This window comes from Oncorhynchus gorbuscha, unplaced genomic scaffold, assembly GCF_021184085.1.
Source record: "Oncorhynchus gorbuscha isolate QuinsamMale2020 ecotype Even-year unplaced genomic scaffold, OgorEven_v1.0 Un_scaffold_2283, whole genome shotgun sequence".
Taxonomy (NCBI): Eukaryota; Metazoa; Chordata; class Actinopteri; order Salmoniformes; family Salmonidae; genus Oncorhynchus; species Oncorhynchus gorbuscha.
Genome location: NW_025746837.1, coordinates 26,469 through 48,366, shown reverse-complemented (window position 1 = coordinate 48,366; position 21,898 = coordinate 26,469). Strand labels below are relative to the sequence as shown.

Sequence of the window (21,898 nt, the reverse complement as noted above, 5' to 3'; positions counted from 1 at the left end):
TATTCATTAATGAAATAAATAACAACATTTAGAATTATAAGCTTACAATGACGATGTGTCTCTCTTTTCCTTTGAGATTTCAGGATCCTAGTTGAGGATAATTTCAGATTAGCACTTGGATACATTTCAAAAGTTATGACACATTATACAAGTTGCTTGTCACACCCACAGACACAGAACTATGATGCCAACCACATGACTTTGAGGTGTGACAGTGCACCTGTCAGAAGAACTTCAATTCAAAAGTTCATACACTTATCACATAAATCGAAGCCAGAATAAGTCATTATCAAATTACCTGTCTATGAAATATGCCATCAGTGACATGAAGTGTCATTATTGATGAATTGTATAATGTGTCATGAAGCACCTCCCCCAGCCGTGTGGAATGTCAATAGGATCCTGAACTTGAGGTGACCTGACACCTGATGATGATGCTGTCCTGCATAGCGATATAAAATCTCCCAGCTCCCAAAAGAATGATTACATTCATCTGACAATTAGTAAGGGTGGTATTATGTTGAGAGAATAGCTTGTGGATTGTCTAAAAGGCTCATACTGGATTCTCTGAAGGTAATTAGCCCACATCTGTACACATTATGTCTATTTATACATGTTTGTAGACTACAATATTTGGTACAACATGCTTTAAAAAAAATATTCCATAGCTTTAATTTTGTTGTTTTTGTTGACAAAACCCCTCTTATTGTGATTCATTCATTTTAAATGTTGAACTTAGTTCCACAAGATATAAAAGCCAATATGCACTTTTTGATATGTAGCTTAACAAGGTATTAGAAATGTAAAGATATTATTACTATAATACTACATTTGCCAATATTTGCAATTTAATGCTCTCATAATTAATATTGAAAATATAAAATAATTTGAGATGCAGTAAGAAAAGCAAGTGTTGATGAGCATTACCCCTGTACAGCGTCCCTGGCTCCCTGTCCTCCCGGTTCCGGATAGAACCCATTAAAATACATTACTGTAATTATTTGCTAAATGACATCACAGTTTATAGACGTTACACAAGTTAACTGTAAATCAAGTTTGTCTTGTTCAAAGCAGCTGAAAAACATGTACTACAACATGCATGCATACATGAAGGCAAACCTCAACTCGCCCTAGCATAGCATTCAGATTGTTTAGTACAGAAATCATTATTCACTTTTCAAAATGTACATTAACTCATTCATTTAGGGACCGCAAATATTCTCATATTTACTATATTGAAATGACAGTTTAAAATCGCTTTCTCTGAATTCCAGGAGTTCATTCACCATGGGGAGAAAGGATGGGGACATGCCAGACTCTCTACCAACCATCCCTGAGGGTATTGTTTGTCTCACATCATTTAAGGTCTTATTTATTAGCATAGAATTCCAAGTTAAGAGTAGATTAGAAGGAGTTGTGGTTGACTGATATAATCAGTAAATGAAATTAAATAATTATGTACAGTCAGTACACCAAAGTGAGAGGTCTCGTTCAACCTGGTTTCAGAGCACTTCATATTATTCTCTATGTAAATCGTCAAATCAATTTAGTATGATATGTTAATTTTTGTATGGTATGTATTACTTTGTGGATGTCCATCACCATTTTGTATGACATGTTAGGAATTACAATTTGTATTATATGTTGCGAATTAGAAAAATATCAATATGTTCCGAATTTGCTAAAAGTATGATATGTTACGAATTCTAGCTAGGTGTCTAACTTTAGCTAGCTTGCTAGCGTTAGCTAGGCTAGGGGTAAGGTTTAGGGGTTAGGGTTAAATTTGAAATTAGGTTAAAGGGTTAAGGTTAGAGTTATGCTTATAGGAAGGGTAACTAAAGGGGTTATGGTTAGGGGAAGGATTAGCTAACATACTAATTTGAGTGTCCCGAATGTACATTTACTATGTTATGTCTAATCAATGAGACCAGGCAGTATCATTGGATGGTAGGTAGCCTAGTGGTTAAGAGCAATGGACTAGTAAATGAAAGGTCGCTGGTTTGAATCCCCAAGCTGACTAGGTGATACATCTGTTCATGTGTCCTTTAGCATGGCAATTAACCTCGCTTTAAATCGCGCTGGACAAAGAGTCTCTTCTAAATGATGTCTATGTTTAATTGATTCAGAGGTATTTGCAAAAGGCTACCCCAACCTGGCCTTCCATGAGGATAAGAAGCCTCAGGAGCCGATGACAGAGGGGCAGCCAACCGTTGACACGGAGCGCAAGCCAAAGAAGGGCTTCGGGTAAGCAACATTGCCATTCCTACTTTACTCCTATTACAGTGTGCTATTACTGTTAAATATATTTTGGTTTGCTCATGAATCTATGTTTCATTTTCAAGAAGGAAGAAAAAAGAACCAGCCAAAGCAGTGGGATTTTTCCAGTTGGTATGTCCTGATTTTGGTTTCAGAAATAGTAGGAAACACACAAGAATCTTTTGGCAATCTGCACATACACTGTAGTACATGTAGTATATGTCAAAATGGGATCAGTTGTTACAAGTGATCATGACAAGATTCATATTCTCCAGTCATTCCAATGTCTGCTGCATTTGACTGTGGTTTTATGTGTGTTGTGGTTGCAGTTCCGCTACGCTACTGGTTGTGAGGTGCTCCTGATGATAATCGGCCTGCTATGTGCTGCCCTCCACGGGATTGCCCTGCCCCTTATGTGTGTTGTGTTTGGACAGATGACCGACAGCTTTGTACAAAGTGGACAGCAGCTCAACCTTACAGGTACATATTCTGTTTGACAAGGTACAGATGTAGAATCTTAATTTGATCACTCTGTCGCAGGACAAGGGCTCTATTTTAACAAACCTAATGCAATGGTAAATCTAAATGCTGGCGGTAGGGCTTTAGGTTGAGGGTTTGTCAGAAAATATTTGTCTATTTTCACAACCAAAAATGATTGGCGCAGTACTGACGGTGGCGAGAAAGGGCTTAGTTTTGACGATTAAACTAGTTGTGGGTTTGTCAGGCTTGGCCCCTCACTGGCCATTCAGAAAGTGCTCAATGGCTAAACATATGGTTTATTCAAGTTGTGTATTTATGGTCTTTTATGTATCACCTTGGAATTAACTCCAATTCCAAAGTTAGTCCATTATAGTTTGTTAAACAGCTTACAGAAATTAAATAACACAATGTAGACCTATCCTCTCTTTGCTAGATAGGTCAACTTGAACTTGTTTCCAGTCTTCATTGTTCTAAGTATTTGCATGGTTTCAATGTGGACATAAATACATATCATTCACACTGATATAGGGGCCTACTGTAAATTGCATTATGGCTGAGCATGGACATGCCAAAAGTTGTCAATAAGCTAAGGTCTAAAAGAGAGCTAATCACATTTGAAACAAAACAACCACTTATATTAAATAGGCTATGTCTAAATACAGTTACAGGCACCATAATTACTCCTCTCAAACTTGATCTTTTAATAAAGCCAACCCTTTTACAATCTTGACTAGCCTACTTGATTGCATTGGGCAGGACAAAAAGAAAACAGCCTTCATTGACAGAATCAGAGGCTATGCTTGGTTTTTAATCAAATAAAACGAAATGGGGGGGGGGGAAATATAGTGTTTTATGTTTTTAAATACTATGAAGGCCTATACAGGCACCAAAAGCCCATTACTCTTGTTCCATGTTCATATTCAGTGTGAGTCACAGCTGGATATCCGCTGTATAAATCAGTAAAACCATCTTCTGTTTGGTCTTAAATATCCCTGCCAGCACTCCCTGAAATTAGCACTTTGATCATGTTTTTAAGGACGCACCTCAAATATTTCCACCCCTCCCATCTGAGCGCAAGCAAGCTGGAACAAGACAGGGAAATGACCGATCCTTGTGCAATAGTTTAACAATAGCAGAGCGCTGGTTTTAAGAGGTCGAAATTGCAAATGAAAGTGAGTTTGACACTAGCCCTGCCATAACGCCAGCCAAAAATAGAGTGGGTCCTTCCCAACAACGCAGAGAATGTTTACTGTTTAAACTTCACCCTGTCCCCACTGCCAGAGTATACCACTTTGTGAATGTTTAGTGTATATACTTCGCCCTGTCCCCCTGCTAGTGTGTCCCACCTTGTGAATGTTTACTGTATATACTTCACCCCTCCCCACTGAGAATGTTGACTGAATCCAGCACTTCCTGGTTCTGTCAGCAGTCATTGTCCTGTTGGAATGTAAATCTTTGCCCTAGCCCCCCGAGTGACACAGCGGTCTAAGGCACTGCATTGCCGTGATAGATGCATCACTACAGACCCGGATTCGATACCTGGAGACCCATGAGGTGGCGCACAATTGGCCCAGCGTTGTCCGGGTTAGGAGAGGGTTTGGCCGGCCAGGATGTCCTTGTCCCATTGTGCTCTAGTGACTCCTTGTGGCGGGCCGGGCGCATGCACGCTGACTCGTGTCGCTAATTGTACGGTGTTTCCTCTGACACATTGGTGCGGCTGGCTTCCGGGTTAAGGAAGCAGTGTGTCAAGAAGCAGTGCGGCTTGGCAGGGTTATATTTTGAAGGATGCATGGCTCTTGACCTTCGCCTCTCCCGAGTCCATACGGGAGTTGCAACGAGTTACACTGTAACTACCAATTGGATATCACAAAATTGAGGTAAAAAGTACACCCCCAAAAATATCTTCGCCCTAGTCTAAGATAATTTACACTCTGAAGCATGTTCACAACAAGGATTTGGCTCTATTTATTGTTCCCTCTATCCAGTCTCACAGTCCCTGCCACTTAAAAGCTTCACGGTAGGAATGGTGTTAAATAGGTGATGAGCTGTGCATGTTTTTCTCTTATGATCTCAGTCTTTCACGTGCCTTTTTTTTGCAAACTTAACTGTCATGTTCCTTTTTCTCAGGAGTGGCTTCCATCTGGCCACTCTCCCATAAAGCCAAGATTGGTGGTGCTGTAGAGACTCTTGTCCTTATGGCAGCTTCTCCCTTCTCAGCCAAGGAAAGGGAAAAGGGATCTCTACTCAGTTGCACAACTGTTGTCTTCTGCATTTATCCCAACCCTTCTGAATCAGAGAGGTGCGGGGTGCTGCCTTAATCAATGTCATTGGTTCTCGGGGAGCAGTCAGTGGGCAAGACAAGATATTTAAGTGCCTTTGAACAGGGTATGTTAGTAGGTGTCAGACACACCGGTTTGTGTCAAGAACTGATACGCTGCTGGTATCCCATGTGTATTAAGATTGGTCCACCACCCAAATGACATCCAGCCAACTTGACACAACTGTGGGAAGCATTGGAGTCAACATGGGCCAGCATCCCTGTGGAACGCTGTCGACACCTTGTAGAGTCCATGCCCCGATGAATTGAGGCTGTTTTGAGAGCAAAAGAGCCCTTCATGTCTTACTCAGACTGGCTATGGAGAGTGTGATCACACAGTCATCCGGAACTCTCATACATGGTTCAGTGTTGCTTTCCTCGAAGCGAGCATAGAAGGATAGCATTATGGTCATATTTGAAGAAATGGAGGGCAAGGAGAGCTTTGTATGTATCTCTCTTTGTGGAGTAAAGGTGATTTAGAGTTTTTTTCACCTCTAGTTGCACAGGTGACATGCTGGTAGGATTTCAGTTTTCCAGCATTAAAATCACCATCCACTAGGATCGCTGCCACTGGGTGGGTGAGCATTTTCTTGTTTGCTTATGGTCCTATACATGGTCCTATACAGCTTGTTGAGTGCGGTCTTAGTGCCAGCATCGTTTTGGTATTTGACATTTATTAGGATCTCCATTAGCCGCTGCAGAAGCATCAGCTACTCTTCCTGGGGTCCACATGAAACATACTAACATCATACATAGTACAGCACATTATTAGTCAAGGACTGAAATGCATACATTTGAAACATCACACATAGCCTATGTATCAGTACATACACACAATATCTAGATCTAAACAGTGCAATTAACATTACAATACAAAATAAATTAAATGGCTGTTTTTTAAACTGATTTTATTGCTAGCTTGAGTTACCTGCAGTGGCAGAGTTCCATTCCTGGGGACTGTGAAGAAACCTCTGGTTCATGTCTTGTGTTGTACCAATGAGTGTCCGAACTGTGTTCCAACTGCTTGAACAAACAGTTCGGTATCTTCAACACATCAATACCTTGCACAAAGACCAATAGTGGTTCAGTCAATCTCTCCTCAACTTTGAGCCAGGAGAGACTGATATGCATGTTACTGACACTTACCCTCCAAGTACTGTACATCTAAGTGCGATATGTGCTGCTTTGTTCTGGACCAACTGCAATTTACCTATGTCCTTCTTTGCTGCACATGACCACAGTGGTCCAGAAGCGACAAAACTAGGGCCTGTAGGACCTGTCTGGTCGACTGAGATATCAAGAAGGCAGAGCAATGCCCTATCATGGACAGATCTCTTCCCATTTTAGCAACCATTGAGTCTATATGTTTTGACCATGACAGCTTACTACCTAGGGTTACATCCAGCAGTTTAGTCTCATCAACTTGCTCAATAGCCACATTATTCAATAATAGATCTAAACAAGGTTTATCGTTGACTGATTGATTTGTTAAATAAATAATGCTTTTTGTTTCGAGATATTTAGCACCAGACTATTGCTAGTTACCCATTCTAAAACTGACTGGATCTCTATATTAAGTGTCTCAGTTATTTATGTTACTGTTGCAGAAGACGTGTATGCTTGTAACGGTTTTCATGTGGTGAAGGAGAGTCGGACCAAACTGCAGCGTGTAGATTGCGATCCATGTTTAATAAACAACGTAGACACGAATAAACACAAACACTACAAAACAATAAACGTAACGAAATACAAAACAGCCTATACTTTTGTCAACTAACACAGCGACAGGAACAAAGACACTAAGGACAATCACCCACAACACAACCAAAGAATATGGCTGCCTAAATATGGTTCCCAATCAGAGACAACGATAAACACCTGCCTCTGATTGAGAACCACTTCAGACAGCCATAGACCTACCTAGAACACCCCACTAAGCTACAATCCCACTACATACACACCACATACAAAAACCCATGTCACACCCTGGCCTGACCAAATAAATGAAGATAAACACAAAATACTTCGACCAGGGCGTGACAATGCTGTTGATTTTGTCAGCGTACATAGACAAACAGGTTTTATTCAAGTTCAGTGGAAGGTCATTTGTAAAAACAGAAAACAATAGTGGCCCTAGCCGGCTGCCCTGCGGTACATCACTCAATGGAATTTGCATGAGAGAGGCTTCCATTAATGAAAACCCTCTGTGTTCTATTAGATAGGTAACTCTCAATCCATAATAAGACAGCGGATGAAAATCCTCGGCAATAGGTTAGGATCACTGCATCAAAAGCTGCTCTGAAGTCTAACATAACACCTCCCACCATCTTCTTACTATTCATTTCTTTCAGCCAATCGTCAGCCATTTTTCAGTGCTGAGCATGTTGAGTGCCCATCCCTATAAGCATGCTGAAAGTCTATTGTTAATTCGTTTTCTGTAAAATACCTTTGTATTTGATCAAACTTTTTTCTCTCCAAAAGTTTTCTAAGCATTTGTAACAGGCTGACTTGTCAGGTGTTTTAACCATTAAAGGGTGCTCTGCTATTCTTGGGTAGCAGAATTACCTTTGCCTCCCTCCATGTCTGAGGGCACACACCGTCTTCTAGGCTTGTGGTGTTAAATCCACAGCTATCTTGGTAAATAGTATATTCTACAGCTTATCATGAGTTATTATTACTCAGGTGAGCAGAACCTCGAGACTTCCTTAATATCACTCACCAGCTGTTGTTAACAGAGACACTCACCTCCCCCCTTGATCTTACCTGAGCTAGATGTATATTATCCGTGTCCTTGTTCAGCCACGACTCTAAGAAACATAGGATATTACAGTTCTTCAGGATCCATTGATAGGATAGTCTCAAAGAGCTTGTCCAGTTTGTTCTCTTGCACGTTCTCTAATAGAACAGAGGGTAGAGGCAGTTTATGTATTAATCTATGTACAATCGTGGCCAAAAGATTTGAGAATGACACAAAGGTTAATTTTCACAAAGTTTGCTGCTTCAGTTTCTTTAGATATTTTTGTCAGATGTTACTATGGAATACTGAAGTATAATTACAAGCATTTCATAAGTGTCAAAGGCTTTTATTGACAATTACATGAAGTTGATGCAAAGAATCAATATTTGCAGAGTTGACCCTTCTTTTTCAAGACCTCTGCAATCCGCCCTGGCATGCTGTCAATTAACTTTGTGGCCACACACTGGTGGCAGCCCATTCTTGCATAATCAATGCTTGGGGTTTGTCAGAATTTGTGGGTTTTTGTTTGTCCACCCACTTCTTGAGGATTGACCACAAGTTCTCAATGGGATTAAGGTCTGGGGAGTTTCCTGGCCATGGACCCAAAATATCGATGTTTTGTTCCCCCAGCCAATTAGTCATCAGTTTTGCCTTATGGCAAGGTGCTCCATCATGCTGGAAAAGGTATTGTTCGTCACCAAACTGTTCCTGGATGGTTGGGAGAAGTTGCTCTCGGGGGATGTGTTGGTACCATTCTTTATTCTTGGCTGTGTTCTTAGGTAAATTTGTGAGTGAGCCCACTCCCTTGGCTGAGAAGCAACCCCACACATGAATGGTTTCAGGATGCTTTACTGTTGGCATGACACAGGACTGATGGTAGCGCTCACCTTGTCTTTTCCGGACAAGCTTTTTTCCGGATGCCCCAAACAATCAGAAAGGGGATTCTTCAGAGAAAGTGACTTTACCCCAGTCCTCAGCAGTCCAATCCCTGTACCTTTTGCAGAATATCAGTCTGCTGCCCTTCTTGACACCAGGCCATCCTCCAAAAGTCTTCACCTCACTGTGCGTGCAGATGCACTCACACCTGCCTGCTGCTATTCCTGAGTAAGCTCTGTACTGGTGGTGCCCCTATCCCACAGCTGAATCAACTTTAGGAGACGGTCCTGGCGCTTGCTGGACTTTCTTGGGTGTCCTGAAGCCTTCTTCACAACAATTGAACCGCTCTCCTTGAAGTTCTTGATGATCCGATAAATGGTTGATTTAGGTGAAATCTTACTGGCAGCAATATCCTTGCCTGTGAAGCCTTTTTTTGTGCAAAGCAATGATAATGGCAATGTTTCCTTGCAGGTAACCATGGTTGACCGAGGAAGAACAATGATTCTAAGCACCACCCTCCTTTTGAAACTTCCAGTCTGTTATTTGAACTCAATCAGCATGACAGAGGGATCTCCAGCCTTGTCCTCGTCAACACTCACACATGTGTTAACGAATCACTGAATCCCTGACATGATGTCAGCTGGTCCTTTTGTGGCAGGGCTGAAATGCAGTGGAAATGTTTTTTGGGGATTCCGTTCATTTGCATGGCAACGAGGGACTTTGGAATTAATTACAATTCATCTGATCACGCCTCATAACATTCTGGAGTATATGCAAATTGCCATCATACAAACTGAGGCAACAGACTTTGTGAAAATTAATATTTGTGTCATTCTCAAAACTTTTGGCCACGACTGTAGTTTTGTCAGGGTGCCCGCACGTCAGCCTCTCTTGCACTTTCTCCTCCGAGTGCAGAGGATTAGGGTCTGGTCCGGGGTGAAAAGTATGTCCTGCACCGCCAAGTAGAAATCTTCATCCAATACGAGATGAGTTATTGCTGTTCTGATGTCCAGAAGCTCTTTTCGGTTATAGCAAACCATGGGGGAACCATTATGTACAAAAAAGTTTAGATCAGCACAATGGAGTTTGTTTCTGGTCTCAGTTTCAGGAATGGCTGAAAAATTATTACATTTACCTAAAATTAACTCAGCTATTTGCACTGTTGGGAGATTTGGAAAGTCAATCATTCAACAATATTATAATAATTTTAGTGAAAATATTCATCTTTAACTTACAATCTTTGGATACTATGTCATTAGAAAGGTTCAAAATTCATATAAGACATCACAGCACAGTCGAAAGATATATGGCACGTGGAAATCAAAAGGGGATGGTCTTATGGAGATACATTTAGGTGGGCTGGACTGAGAGTAGCAGAGGGGTGAGATTAAAACGCTTATGATCAGTGATAGGTATTACTGAAAACACTATATAGATGTCTGAGTACATATCCAGTATCTATCCAAAATGTAATGTGTATAATCCAGAAACGGATATATTTGTTGTGTAATTACTGCGTATAAAAGTACCATGTATGACTGCAGCTGGTTCAGAAAAGGACCATTTAAGCAGGGTTAACAGCAACAAAACGAGTTATCCTTAGTGCTTCGATTACCCCTGCAATCCTCTCACCACAAACATGGTCATCATATTTTACAGATAATGTTTGTATAGAGCGATCCGTGGCTGTGATAAACAATGCTCGGACAAATACAGTTGATGCATGGGATGTATTATGTAAAACTGTATCAGATATCAACAACTCTTGACCAAGCAACAGACCTACAATGTGAGTGGTGGGACGACAATTTATTTTCTGAGAATAATATAGAACATATTGTATTATAAAGTCTACTTCCTTCCTGTACTCAAATAATTGACTCCTGACGGTATGTAAATAGTTTTTTGATCATAAAAAAAAGTGCCATGTATGTAAAACGTGTGTGAAATGTATATGTAGCCAGACAAAAAGGAGCATCAAAAACACACAAAAAACCACACTAAACAGCAGAATTGGTCAGGAACTAGTAAAACAGCCGCTATCTAATCCAGCACCATTCAATGCCCATTCATTATAAACCCACCTGTCCTGTTGCTGCAGGATTATTTTCCTGCTGTAGCAAACTGGCTCAAATTAAGATTTTACATCTGTGTATTGGCTATAAAGTGCAGGGATCCTTTGTGGCCATGCATTTACAGTGAGATACATATGTGATTATTTATATTATGGGTGGCATTGTTTAGGCATATCTTCACCATGTATAATGGTGATTTGTGGATGATTTATACTACACATATCATATGGTAAGCACGCCAGATTGTGAACATTGACTACTGGTATTGTCATTTCTCCATAGCCAATTTCCCTGTGGAGGAGATCAGCGCTTTATTGAACTCAACTGACGGATGTATTCAAATTCCTGGAGTTGATATAGAAGCTCTAATGACTCGGCAAGTGATAATGAGTACAGTAGATAACAGACACACATTATCAATATATTATATCAGAAATATGTCCTCATGTAAATACAATGTGGCTTTTATTTATGATTATAAACTGGGTGGTTCGAGCCCTGAATGCTGATTGGCCCGACAGCCGTGGTATATTAGACCGTATACCACGGGTATGACAAATGTATTTTTACTTATCTAATTACATTTGGTAACCAGTTTATAATAGCAATAAGGCACTGGGGTTTGTGGTATATGGCCAATATACCACGGCTAAGGGCTGTTTCCAGGCACTCTGCATTGCATCGTGCATAAGAACAGGCCATATAACCCCACCCCCCATTGCTTATTGCTTAAAAACATACTGTGTGATACATACATTTGAATTTCCAGACATGCCTATTACTTCATTGGGATCGGTTGTGCTGTGTTCCTGCTGGGGACCTTTCAGGTGATGTTGTTCTTGTTGACACGCACCAAACAGACCAAACGGATCCGGGAGAAATACTTCCATGCCATCCTCCACCAACAGATGTCCTGGTTTGATACACACCAGATAGGAGTTCTCAACGTCAGGTTAACAGAGTGAGTTTGATACATTGGATGAATGATTGGGATTTATTTTTTTATCAAAGACAGTGTCATATTTTAGCATATATGATCACATTGAGCAACTACAGATTGTTTCAATAATGTCAATTATTTTAATACTTTTACTTTCTACAGTGACATCAACACAATCAACGAAGGCCTTGGAGATAAGATCTGTGTGTTCGTGCAATTCTTCTGCACCTTCTTGTCAGGGTTCATCATTGGTTTCATCTTCGGCTGGAAGCTAACCCTCGTCATCCTGGCCGTCAGTCCTCTCCTGGCAGGATCAGCTGCCGTCTGGTCCAAAGTAAGACTACCAATGATCTGCAAAGACAAAAGCTTCATCCCAAATGGTACCCTATTTCCTATATAGTACACTACTTGAAAGTAATAGACTATATAGGGAATAAGGTGCCATATTGTTTTCATATGTGTCACTAAACAGTGGTCGCATCACTACTCTTGTGCCCAATCCCAAATCCACCACTAGTTTATACTTATCCAATCCTCTCAGTTTTCCACAATCACATTTCTTTTATAAAGAGATTTTTACATCAGCATTGTAAGATACCGTATTCATGAACAGTTTGTATTTGATTTCAGATACTTGCCACCCTGACCAGTAAGGAGCTGTCTGCCTATGCCAAAGCAGGGGCGGTAGCTGAAGAGATACTGGTGGCTATCAGGACAGTTGTGGCTTTCAATGGACAGAAGAAAGCTGTGGAAAGGTTAGTCAGTTATTAACTAATTAATGTGTTGCATAAAACAGTGGATCTTTCCATCATTATTAATATGATCTACCAAAATCAAGACACATTCCCCTATTTAGGCATGTCTTCTATATATTTTAGGTATGAAAGAAACTTGGAGGATGCTAAAAACTTTGGAATAAAGAAAGCCATCACCACTAACGTGTCCATGGGCTTCACCCAGTTTGTCATATTTGGGACGTACGCCTTGGCTTTCTGGTACGGGACCAAGCTCTCTGTAGACGAGCCTGAAAACTACACCATTGGAAAAACCATTACAGTAAGCTTTTATGGAAGATTTTAAGTAAGAATTTACTATTTTCCAATAGATGCATTTACATTTTATTGTGAAGAGGCCTCTGCAATGTCTTCACACCTGTTACTCTGCTGATATTAATATAATTCCTTTCTTCATTACATTCTTTATTGCTGCTATTTTTAGGTCTTCTTCTCGGTGATGATTGGGGCGTTCTCTTTGGGCCAGGGTGCGCCTAACTTGGAAGCCATCGCCAAAGCCCGGGGTGCTGCCTATGAAGTCTACAATACCATTGACCAGGTACCGGAAGTAATCAGTTTAACGCCTGAATCACCATAGCACTGACTCCATGTGAACTCACTCAGAACAACATGATCTCAAGAACTCAAGTCGAATTTAGACATTTGTCCTACTGCCGCGGTTGATGAGTTGATTTGTTTGTCATAGCCACGGCCCATAGACAGCAGTTCAAAGGAAGGTCACAAACCAGACTGTGTGAAAGGAGACATTGAATTCAAGAACATCCACTTCAGCTACCCCTCCAGGAGAGATGTCAAAGTAAGTGGTGGATTTGAATCGAACCAGATCCAGACACTAACCTGTCTCCAAATGATTTGAAAAATGCACAATGAGGAAGAAGCTAAGTTGAATTTTCAGTTTCCAGTTGGATTAGCAAAAACAAAATGACAAGCAGTACAATTGTAAAAGAACAGGTAAAAATACATGTTAAATACGTTGTGGGATGTGTTCCCTGTCGCTGTAGATTCTTCAAGGAGTGAATCTGACAGTGCCTCGTGGGAAGACCATAGCTCTGGTTGGAGCCAGTGGATGTGGGAAGAGCACCACCATTCAGCTACTGCAGCGCTTTTATGATCCCGACTCAGGAGAGGTATGAACAAATCTGATCAAGGTTTATTCAAAGTGTGTTTAAAGTGCATTTGATGAGCCCGTCCTCCAATAGCTCCACCCACCAGCCTCCAGTGAAGGACTCACATGCTTTATGATCCAACCTCAGGAGAGGTATGCAGTACACGAGCGCATTGAAGTTCAAACACCTGACCCATAGTGCATACAGAGACTCACATGCACACACACGTGTAATGGACACACGAACATTCACTCACGTACACTCATTCCCAAGTTCTGGTTTATCAGGTTTAGTGTTGAATTAAGTTCAGTAAAAAGTAAAATAGTATTGTAGTGCCCTCTGGTGGAATGTTGATATATCATTTGTCAGAAACGCTGTTGGTTTTGTTTGCATAGCTGAGGGTGGTAGGGGTGCTGAGGCTGCTGCAGCACCCCCTGATAAATCAAAATAAGAAATAAATAACAACAATAATAATAATAATAATAAACAACATTCCCATTTTTATTACTCCTGTATGAGCATAGAAAATACTTGTCAGCAAAGCAGAGACATTTGCATGCCTAATGAATATGACCCTGGTTTGTTGTCAGATTACCCTGGATGGTCGGGACATCCGGACCCTGAATGTGAAGTGGCTGAGGGAGAATATGGGTATCGTCAGTCAGGAACCTGTGCTATTCGGAACAACCATTGCAGAAAACATCCGCTATGGCAGAGAGGATGCCACAGATGAGGACATCGAACGGGCCGTGAGGGAGGCCAACGCGTACGACTTCATCTCCAAACTCCCCGATGTACGTGGGGATACTGACAAATGAGGACATACAATGGCTTCAGTGTTTCACATATATTATACATTAAATGATCTATGGGTTACAAATGATTTGAAGTGAGTAGGACAGCAGATATGCTGTTGTTTCTATGGCGACTGTGTTGAATTGAAAAAATTGTTTGTTTGTTTTTGTTTTGAAATTGTATACAGTGTAAGGAAATGGCCAAATAGTGATGTTATCCAAATGGACAAATTTAAAGATGATTATTTCATCTCCATCCCATTTAATGTGGCGTTAACAGAAGCTGAACACCATGGTGGGGGAGCGAGGAGCCCAGCTCAGTGGAGGACAGAAGCAGAGGATAGCTATCGCCCGGGCCCTGGTCAAAAACCCCAAGATCCTCCTGCTGGACGAGGCCACCTCCGCCCTGGACACCCAGAGTGAGTCGGTCGTTCAGGCCGCTCTGGATAAGGTCAGTACCCTCCCTGAGGACCAGACCCATGGTTAAAGTTGATCTCAAACCTGCTTTTGCGCAACCTAATAGCCTGATTCGATTTGTTTGACTGCAGCCTTGCAAGTTCACGTTTGCAGCAGTTGACAAACGTCAAGAATCAGAGTGAATCCATGAGATCCTGTTGGAATCCATCTCAGTGAAAATGAAGACGTAATGAAAGAAATGATTTGGAACAAATGATGGCAATATTGTCTCCTCCCATTCCCATAGGCCAGAGCGGGCCGCACCACAATAGTGATCGCCCACCGCCTGTCCACCATCAGAACAGCTGACGTGATCGCTGGCTTCAGCAACGGAGAGGTGGTGGAGCAGGGAACACACAGGGAACTCATGGCCAAGAAGGGGGTTTACTACTCTCTGGTCATGCAGCAGGTACTGTATCACGCTCACTACATCCCAAATGGTACCCTATTCCCTTTATAGTGCACTGCTTTTGACCACCAGGGCCCCAACTCTGCCTCAACAGTAGAATCAGCCAACGTCTAAATCATGTTGATCAGAGTCCTATTTAGAGACGTATATCATCAGTATCAGAGCAATATACCTTATCAAGCCTGTGTCTATATGAATAATGATCAGTAATAAACAGGCTCTGTGTGTAACATGTTCAAATCCACTATCACACCTTGTCTGTTGTTCAGAGTCAAGGGAAGCCAGAGGAAGATGAAGAGGACCCTGTGGAAGAGGATAACCCTCCTAAATATGAGGATCTGGATTCTGTCCTATATGACTCATCTGACATGGATGAGCTGGAAGTGGGAAACGAGGAAGGAATAGAAAACGGCGGCTTTGAAAAGAACTCAATCAGCAGTGGCCGTGTGGAAATGAAGACGACCAGGAGGAAATCTAAGAAGTCCAAGAAGGACAAGAAGGTACTATTACATAGATAATCCTTTATGGCGTCCTTTATGTGCTATATAGGAACATGGCTTTGTTATAGTGCTATTGCTAAACTATCATCATACCTATTATATAATGTATGGTATATAATGTATGGTATATAATGTATGGTTTATAATGTATGGTGAATATAATGAATGGTATATAATGTAAGGTTTATAAAATGGTTGCATTCATTTACATTTGAGTTATTTAGCAGAAGCTCTTATCTTGAGCGACTTACAGAAGCAATTAGGTTTAAGTGCCTTGCTCAAAGGCATATCGATAGATTTTTCACCTAGTCGGCTCGGGGATTCGAACCTGCCACCCTGCTGTATATAGTGATAGTTCATTGTCATCAGAAATAAGATCTGTTACATCATGTTGGTCCTTGGTCATTTAGTTTTGTCATTGATGACAATGTTTGATGACAGAAGGAAAAGAAAGCAGATGAAGCTCCAGACATCCCCTTCACCAGAATCCTGGCCTTGAACAAGGCCGAGTGGCCGTACATGTTGGTAGGAACCCTGTCTAGCTTGGTGGGGGGAGCCGTTTATCCCTGTGTCGCCATCATCTTCGCCAAGATCATTGGAGTAAGTGTTTCACAAGACCACCTCCTTGTGTTCATAATATGAAGCATTGTTAAATACTGCAGAGACTATTCACATTTCCTAGGTGTCTTCATTGAGTTTGATTTAATCGAGGTGGTCTTACTTTTCCACATAATTTATTTGATGGTCGTTGGTTGGTGGGTTTTGGCTCCTATTTTCCAAAGCAGCCTTTTCATTTTCTGTTGTTATCCATTTTGGGGGGTTTCTCTCCACCCCGTGACCTTCTCTAGGTGTTTTCCGAGGTTGACCCGGAAGTCAAACGACAGAAAACCATGATGTTTTCCCTGCTCTTTCTTCTCATCGGAGGAGTGGCTTTTGTCACCTACTTCCTAAAGGTTTTCTAATTTATAGATCTAAACTGTGTCCAAAATGGCAACCTATGCCCTATACAGTGCACTATCTCAAACATTTAATATGTTGTGGGTATGTCTGGTTGGGTACATTTCTGCTGTATGTTCTATGTTTCAGGGTTACATGTTTGGAAAATCAGGAGAGCTTCTTACCATGAGGCTGAGGAGGCAGGTATTCCATGCCATGATGAGACAGGTAGGATAAACTGTCATGCGGGAACATAAATACTTCAGCAATTGTACATCAATTTAAAAAGACTGACTTGTCATTGCTAATTTACTTTACTGTATTGATAATACCAGCAAAAGGATGATGCTGAAATGCCACTTTGCAGTGTTCTGCCTCAGAACCTTGCTAAAATGCATTCCTTACAGGAGATTGGATGGTTTGATGACAACAACAATGCAGTGGGAGTTCTAACCACCAGATTGGCCACCGATGCATCTCTGGTTAAAGGGGTAAGCACAATGCTCTGATTTACACATTGAGATAGCGATCAAAATCGATCACATCAAGTCGATGTCAATTCAGAATCATTCTACTGTACAAATCTTTAAAAATGTCTACCTGCACATATGCTGTACATTTACAGTTGCGTTCTTTAGAGTTGCAATGTCTGATAATGGATGGAACCTACTTGTTTCCTCTCTCCTCACCACCAGGCGACTGGGTCTAGGTTGGGTCTGGCCACCAACACAGTCTGTGCTCTCACCATCGCCATTGTGGTGGCCTTCATCCACAGCTGGCAGCTCACCCTCCTCATCCTCGCCTGTGTGCCCTTCCTCATTGGAGCCAACTTCATTCAGATGAGGGCCATGGCAGGCCACGCCTCCAAAGACCAGGGTGCCCTGGAGCAGTCTGGGAAGGTTAACATCAACTTTCTATTGCAATTGGGGGTTGCAAAACTCCGGTAATGTTTCCACAATTCCCAGATTTTCTAGTAATCCCAGTTCTAGGTTTTCCGGAATCAGGAGGGATTAAGCAGAAAATCAGGGAAACCTTAAAACAGGATATCTGGATAACCAGGGAATTTCAGGAAGGTTACTGCTATTATGCAACCCTAATTGCAATGCACTTTGAGACAGTGGGCGACTATATCAGTGTGTGATACCATGTGTTCAAATAAAACGTTAATGAATCTTTATTCATCTTCTGTAGATATCTACAGAGACCGTTGAAAACTTCAAGACAGTTGTTGGATTGACACGGGAGGACGTCTTCTTTCACAAGTTCATGGACAGTCTAGAAAGACCATACCAGTAAGAGTACAGTTATTCACTTTGTTATAGACTCAGCTTTTGGATTGTTTGACCTTATAACCTACAGTCAAGTACTGATTAGATTTCAACTGAATACATCAGGAACGGTTTGGTGAAGGCTCCCATCTACGGACTAACATTTGCCGTTGCCCAAGCAATCCCTTACATGGTCAATGCTGCAATCTTCCGCTTTGGGTCCTGGCTTATTGCTCACTGTCACACAGAATATGAAAATGTTTTCCTGTGAGTATACATTCTGGTACTGTTATATCTCAAATGAATACATTCACACCAGGGTTGGGGTACATTCCATTTACATTCCAGTCAATTCAGGAAGTACACTGACATTCCAATTCTAGTTGTCTTCAATGCTTTTCAATGAGGAAAATGTGGAGTTGGAATTGGGTTTTGAATTGACTGCAATTGAAATGGAATGTACCCCAACCCTGACTAGAACCCTTGGCTGCCACATTGTCACTACACGATAATGTAAAAATAATAGTAATAATATAATTATAACATTTGGTGGGTGCTTATATTTGTCCTATTTCACACATGTGTATTAATGCACATGTGTGTTTTTTGCATATCCCAAATCTCCCTGAGACAGCCTCGTTGAGTTGGGTCATGACCAGGGTCTGCCGATATAGTGGCAGTGATAGTACAACATTGTCCTTTTCTTTCGCAGTGTGTTTTCTGTGATCATATTTGCTGCCATGAACATAGGAGAATCAGCATCTTTTGCTCCTGACTTTGCCAAAGCGAAAGCAGCTGCAGGAAGAATTCTTGGCTTGTTGGATAAGAAACCAGAGATTGACATTTACAGTGAGGAGGGAGAGAAGCCAGTGAGTGAGATGTAATGTGTCTTACTCTAATATAAACATAAAAACAATGATATAACATTGTGTTTTTTCTGGGACAATGGTATAACATTGTGTTTTGTCTGGAACAATAATCTGGAAGGAAAATGTTGTCTTTTCCAGACAGACTTTGCCGGGGACATTGAGTTCCGAGGGATCCACTTTGCATACCCGACCCGTCAGAACGTGAGGGTTCTCCAGGGGTTGAACGTGTCAGTGGGGCCTGGTCAGACCCTGGCCCTGGTCGGGGAGAGTGGCTGTGGTAAAAGCACCTCCATACAACTACTGGAGCGCTTCTATAGCCCTGCTGAAGGACAAGTGGTGAGACCAAGACCAAAAATAATCAAATCATAAATGTAATATAAAGCACACTTTCAAAACTATTTCAAAGTGCTAAACCAGTATACTGTGAATTGGAATGCAACAAATATAGTAAAACTGTTAGGCCACTTTTTAACATTTTAATATTTAATATTTGTGAAGGTTGGCCTAAATCTGTGGTATTATTGTGGTGTCTCAGTTAATGAAGGGGTTGACCTAAATCTGTGGTATTATTGTTGTCTCAGTTAATAAAGGGGTTGACCTAAATCTGTGGTATTATTGTTGTCTCAGTTAATAAAGGGGTTGACCTAAATCTGGTATTATTGTGGTGTCTCAGTTAGTGGATGGGTTGGATACTAAGACCCTGAACCTGTCGTGGCTGAGGTCTCAGCTGGGCCTGGTGTCCCAGGAGCCCATCCTGTTCGACTGCAGCATCTCAGAGAACATCCGGTGCAGGGGACAACAGCAGAGAGGTCTCCCAGGATGAGATAGAGGAGGCAGCCAAGAACGCCAACATCCATGACTTCATCATGGGCCTGCCAGAGGTATAGTAACAGTATAGTGAGGGAGATGGGAGGAGACAGGATAGGCTGTAGCTGTAGGATGATATTTGAAGTCTTCTCAAAGGGGATCCAAAAATGTCACTGGTGAGGTCACAGTAGAACTTAAACTAATGTATCTCTAAAGATATTCATATAGAATAGCTATTGACTAGCCCAAGACGGGCTGTTATGACTTTGTTTTAATTTATATTTTTAAGGTGTTCAATATAGACAAACACTATAAATTGTGTTGTTTTTGTTAGAAATACAATACCAGGGTTGGGGACAAGGGGACCCAGATGTCTGGAGGTCAGAAACAGAGGATAGCCATCGCCAGAGCACTGGTCAGGCAGCCTAAAGTACTGCTGCTGGATGAAGCCACTTCCGCCCTGGACACAGAGAGTGAGAAGGTAAGTCACATGGACATTGAGTGCCGACCATCTCATTTTCTACCTATTCATTAATTCATTAATTACTTAATGGCCTGGTCACACACAAAAGCTTATCTTCACACAGTATGTCCTCTCCCTCCTTCCCAAATAACCTCTCTGTCTTTCTGTTTCCTCCCTCCTTCTCTCTCTCCCTCCCTCCCCCAGATTGTCCAACAGGCATTAGATGCCGCCCGGCAGGGCCGAACCTGCATCGTGATCGCCCATCGCCTGTCTACCATCCAGAACGCAGACCAGATAGCGGTAATTCAGTATGGTCAGGTGACAGAGCAGGGTACACATACTGACCTCATGGCTAAAGGGGGGGCTTACTATGCCCTGGTCAACGCCCAGGTCAACCACTAACTCATATTCAGATTGATGTTTTGCAGCGTACGTACTGTTCTGTTGAATGTTGTTTTGTGAGCTCTTTTTATTGAGCTGCACTTCTTAGCCAGGTCCCCTTGAGAAAGAGGTCTCCTGTCTATAATGGGACTTCCTGGTTAAATGAAGGTTATTTATAAAAATGTATAAAGAATAAGGAATCTATATGGATAATGATATGGCAGCCATAACTCACTTTGAACGGACTGCTAAAATTATGTTCAATTGCATGATACAAATTGTCTCAGTGTCAATTGGTTTGATCACATGTAGGTGGTGCACTGAAATGTAGGCTATTGGTTACTCACTGTATTAGTCACTTTAGCAGTAATGCTGGAGCACGGACATCAGCGAAAATAAGTTAAGCTGCCCCGAATGAATGAACTGTTCTTGACCATGGCACCTTTCATTGTCTGAAGACAACAGGTACAGTATGTATTTCTATAAGAAAAACAGAGACACATTATCACAGTGAAATGAGTGGATAAAAGCAGTGATTGGGAAAGGTTGTATACCTGTAAATATGAGAGGTTGATGTTCAGAAGACTGTTGTATGTTATTGTATACTGTGATATTTGGATTATTTTAAACGGGGACACTATGCTCTAAAAGGCAAAGTATGCATTTGAAGAATATCTATATATTTAAATGAGTACACTATGTAAGGCTGTTACTTGTTTGTAAATATGCATTCAAATAAAACATTACATCCCATAACATGTCTTTTTTAACCTGATTCTAAAGTGACATAATGATTCATCTAAATCTAAATTAGATTGTGGGGAATATGTCAATACATTTTCAAATAAACTTGGAACTCGTTCATTTTAAATGAGACTAAATAGGCTACTGAAGTCTACAGAGGGTTGATGGACACAAGATGGCGCCCGTTGCCAATGAAACACGTTAGTGGGGTAGTAGAACTTTCACAAGACTCCCATTCGATTGAGGCCTATTTCAAATGCCGCTAAATGTAGCCAAGCACGGCTAACTTCGGTAAAAATGACACTTGTTTTCCAACTGTAAAAGAAGGTTTAAATAACACTAGGTGGCATAATTGTATAAATATATGACCACGTCGTTTTAGTCTAGTGTTATGGAAATGATCTTATTTGGTTTACATTCCCCAAAAAATGGTGTAAAGGTAACATTTATTATCTTGCACGCCGGCAACATTAATTGTATTTCAACCTCTCGAATTCAATCAGAAATAATAGTCTACAGCTGGCCTTAAGAAAACTATTTTTAAAAACACGTTAAAATATTTTTGTTGTCATCAAAATCGTAAAATGATAAAATCGCGATAGTCCCAGGCTCGGTGTTCAATGATCTCGGCCTATTTCAAAAGACCCAACATGAAGCGATGAACCAGTTATCCCTATCGTACATGCCCTT

At 41.2% G+C, this 21,898-nt stretch overlaps 1 protein-coding gene across 1 annotated transcript; it reads left to right on the top strand.

The window, feature by feature from the left end:
* Positions 1 to 467: 467 nt before the first annotated feature.
* LOC124025552 (ATP-dependent translocase ABCB1-like) lies at positions 468 to 21,217 on the top strand. Its single transcript, XM_046338936.1, is given in 30 exon segments — positions 468 to 573; positions 1,275 to 1,339; positions 2,127 to 2,244; positions 2,346 to 2,388; positions 2,586 to 2,736; positions 11,024 to 11,117; positions 11,511 to 11,702; positions 11,844 to 12,015; positions 12,312 to 12,436; positions 12,560 to 12,737; positions 12,900 to 13,013; positions 13,161 to 13,271; positions 13,477 to 13,602; positions 14,172 to 14,375; positions 14,656 to 14,826; positions 15,079 to 15,240; positions 15,510 to 15,740; positions 16,182 to 16,340; positions 16,589 to 16,693; positions 16,827 to 16,904; positions 17,084 to 17,167; positions 17,372 to 17,575; positions 17,868 to 17,968; positions 18,071 to 18,211; positions 18,657 to 18,813; positions 18,952 to 19,149; positions 19,487 to 19,597; positions 19,599 to 19,694; positions 19,955 to 20,101; positions 20,288 to 21,217. Coding segments are annotated over 29 exon segments (4,023 nt in total). The 5' UTR covers positions 468 to 573; positions 1,275 to 1,287; the 3' UTR covers positions 20,486 to 21,217.
* Positions 21,218 to 21,898: the final 681 nt, after the last annotated feature.